Consider the following 2,194-nt stretch of genomic DNA (forward strand, 5'->3'; position numbering starts at 1 on the left):
TGTCTCTGTGTGGATTCACTGAGGCCGTGGCTTGTGAGTTGTATCAAAGGCCATCCGCAACCTTTGTGGTGCTCTTCAATCCATCCAGCCTTTCCTGTCCAGATCCTTTTGGTTGATTAGATCAGTCCATCCGGATCACCCCTTGTGCTAGATCGATTCTCTCTTGTACTAAGAGTTATACAGCCTTTGATAGCTTAGGCTTGTATCATTTCTGGTATCAGAGCTGAAGTTCCTTCAGCATCAGGTCATATCTATCCTTGTCTCTTTTATTGCATTTTTAGTTTCATTTGTTTTTGCATTCTTAAATCAAAAAGCTATAATATGCGTTTTTTTATCTAATGATGAACAAAGAAATGACGACGATTTCTGCAAACTAGGGTTTGATGAGCTTTCAAGGCTGGGATCCGGGTTTACGCAGGGAGTTATGGATTCGCAGGGGTATCAATTACAGGATCGGGAAGGTTCAGAAACAACAAAGAATTTTGGGCAATAAGATCCGGCGAGATCAACAAGGATTATATCGAAGAGGGATACTAAGGAAATCAAAGGCGAGATTGGGGTTCTCAAGAAATCAAGGTATGAATTTTGTTCTCATTAAAACAGAATCATGCTCACACAATCGGCAGATCCGAAAGGAAAGCGTCGATGCAGATGTTGTGGGTAAGGATGGTAAGCTAGAGATAGCTAAGGAAGTGATGGAAGTAGGAGAAAATACTTTAGATGATGAGGTTATGGTTTTTGATGATTCAGATATCCTCTTGGAGGGAAATGAAGAGTTCATTGCAGGTGATGAGGAATTTCAAAATCTAACTGATGGTGAGATGGAGGAATTGGATACTTTACAAGTGGACAATGATGGGGTTATGGAACCGGGTGCTCAGAACATAGCAGGCGGGGAAGAGGAGAAGAAGAAAGGAACTCGCAAAGCTTTGTTTAAGCCAACCTCGCTGGCGGTAGGAACTTCGAAGAAACTGTTTGTCCAGGCAGTGTTATCACCAAGGAAAAAGGTTCAGGGTAAGGTAGGAAAGAAGCAGGGAAAAGTCACAAGAAAGAAAGAGGATAAGGGCCCTTCAAACCCGATCTTCTTCATGATTTTATATCCAGTGGAGAGCAGTGAAGTGATGTCCTGTGTGTTGTTGGTGTTTTGCAATTTTTTTCCTTTAGTAATAAGCTCTGTGAGCGTTTTCTTGTTGCTGGTTTTAAGGTTGTTTAGGCATAGTGTTGGCCTTCTTTTGCTTGCTTGTTATAATCGTGAGTTACGGTTAAGGAATAAAATGGTTGTTTTGGGTTTAATTGTAATTGGTATTATGGTATCTGGTCAAAGTGCGTTATGTGGTATGATGGGTTTACAATGGAATCTGGTTCAAGTGTGTAAGCGATGGGTACTATGGACTAAATTGGCAAGCAGCAAACAAGGTCAAAGGTATGTAATTTGCTTCAGTCAAATGAAATTTTATATTGGTCTTGGGGGAGAAAAGAATAATTTTGGTAAATCAGAGAGAAAAATAAGCGTATTATGGTGCTTGGAAGTTCTACTAAGCTTGTATAAAAGGAAGATGGAATCTTTGGTTGCTGACGTTCGTTTGGTTACTATGGATACAATGGAGATTAAACAATTATACCAGAATGTGGTATTTATTTTTTCTGCAGGGAACAAGGAAGCTGTGTGTGTTTGCTGGCGGTTTTTCATAAGTTCATTAGACATGAGCAGTGTGCAAGGTTGGAATTGGATTATCTTAATATGGTTACGGTTGTTGGGATCAAGAATAAGGGATAAAGGGAGATCATTACCTCCACAAGTCTTGGCTCGATGGAGCTTACTTTATAATATTTTTTATGAAAGTACTCAGTTGGAATTGTCGTGGCATGGGAAGTAAATGGACTATAAGTTACCTCCGGGAAATTTGGTACAAATATAAACCTGATTTTTTATTTTTATCTGAAACAAAGCAAGATTTTGCGTTTGTCAATGGTTTTCAATCACATTTTGGTTATGATAATTTGGTTACGGTGGACCCGGTTGGGAAGAGTGGTGGTTTGGCCCTATTTTACAATAATGAGCAGCAGGTCAAGGTTCTATATACGAGTAACCGTATGATAGATGTGGAGGCAGAGGTTAAGGGGAAGCGAGTTTTCTTAACTTTTGTGTATGGTGATCCTGTCCAAAAGTTAAGAGAACAAGTCTGGGAAAGGC

The 2,194-nt window shown here is 39.8% G+C and overlaps 1 protein-coding gene across 2 annotated transcripts; it reads left to right on the forward strand.

The window, feature by feature from the left end:
* Window positions 1-346: 346 nt before the first annotated feature.
* On the forward strand, window positions 347-1,906 carry LOC130498376 (uncharacterized). Of its 2 annotated transcripts, none has more exons than XM_056991700.1 (2): window positions 347-660; window positions 751-1,906. In XM_056991700.1, the coding sequence occupies exons 1-2, from the start codon at window positions 384-386 to the stop codon at window positions 1,875-1,877; spliced, it is 1,404 nt and encodes a 467-aa protein (XP_056847680.1). In that variant the 5' UTR covers window positions 347-383; the 3' UTR covers window positions 1,878-1,906. The 2 variants fall into 2 exon arrangements, with proteins under 2 accessions (XP_056847680.1, XP_056847681.1); XM_056991701.1 differs by having other exon boundaries at window positions 347-576; window positions 751-1,892.
* Window positions 1,907-2,194: the final 288 nt, after the last annotated feature.

This window comes from Raphanus sativus, chromosome 8 (assembly GCF_000801105.2).
Source record: "Raphanus sativus cultivar WK10039 chromosome 8, ASM80110v3, whole genome shotgun sequence".
NCBI lineage: Eukaryota > Viridiplantae > Streptophyta > Magnoliopsida > Brassicales > Brassicaceae > Raphanus > Raphanus sativus.

Bases quoted from the DNA above. Each gene is read 5' to 3' on its own strand.
- LOC130498376 (XM_056991700.1), top strand. From the start codon at position 384: ATGAGCTTTCAAGGCTGGGATCCGGGTTTACGCAGGGAGTTATGGATT. The intron at 661-750 runs GTAAGGATGGTA...TTGATGATTCAG, and splicing joins CGTCGATGCAGATGTTGTGG to ATATCCTCTTGGAGGGAAAT.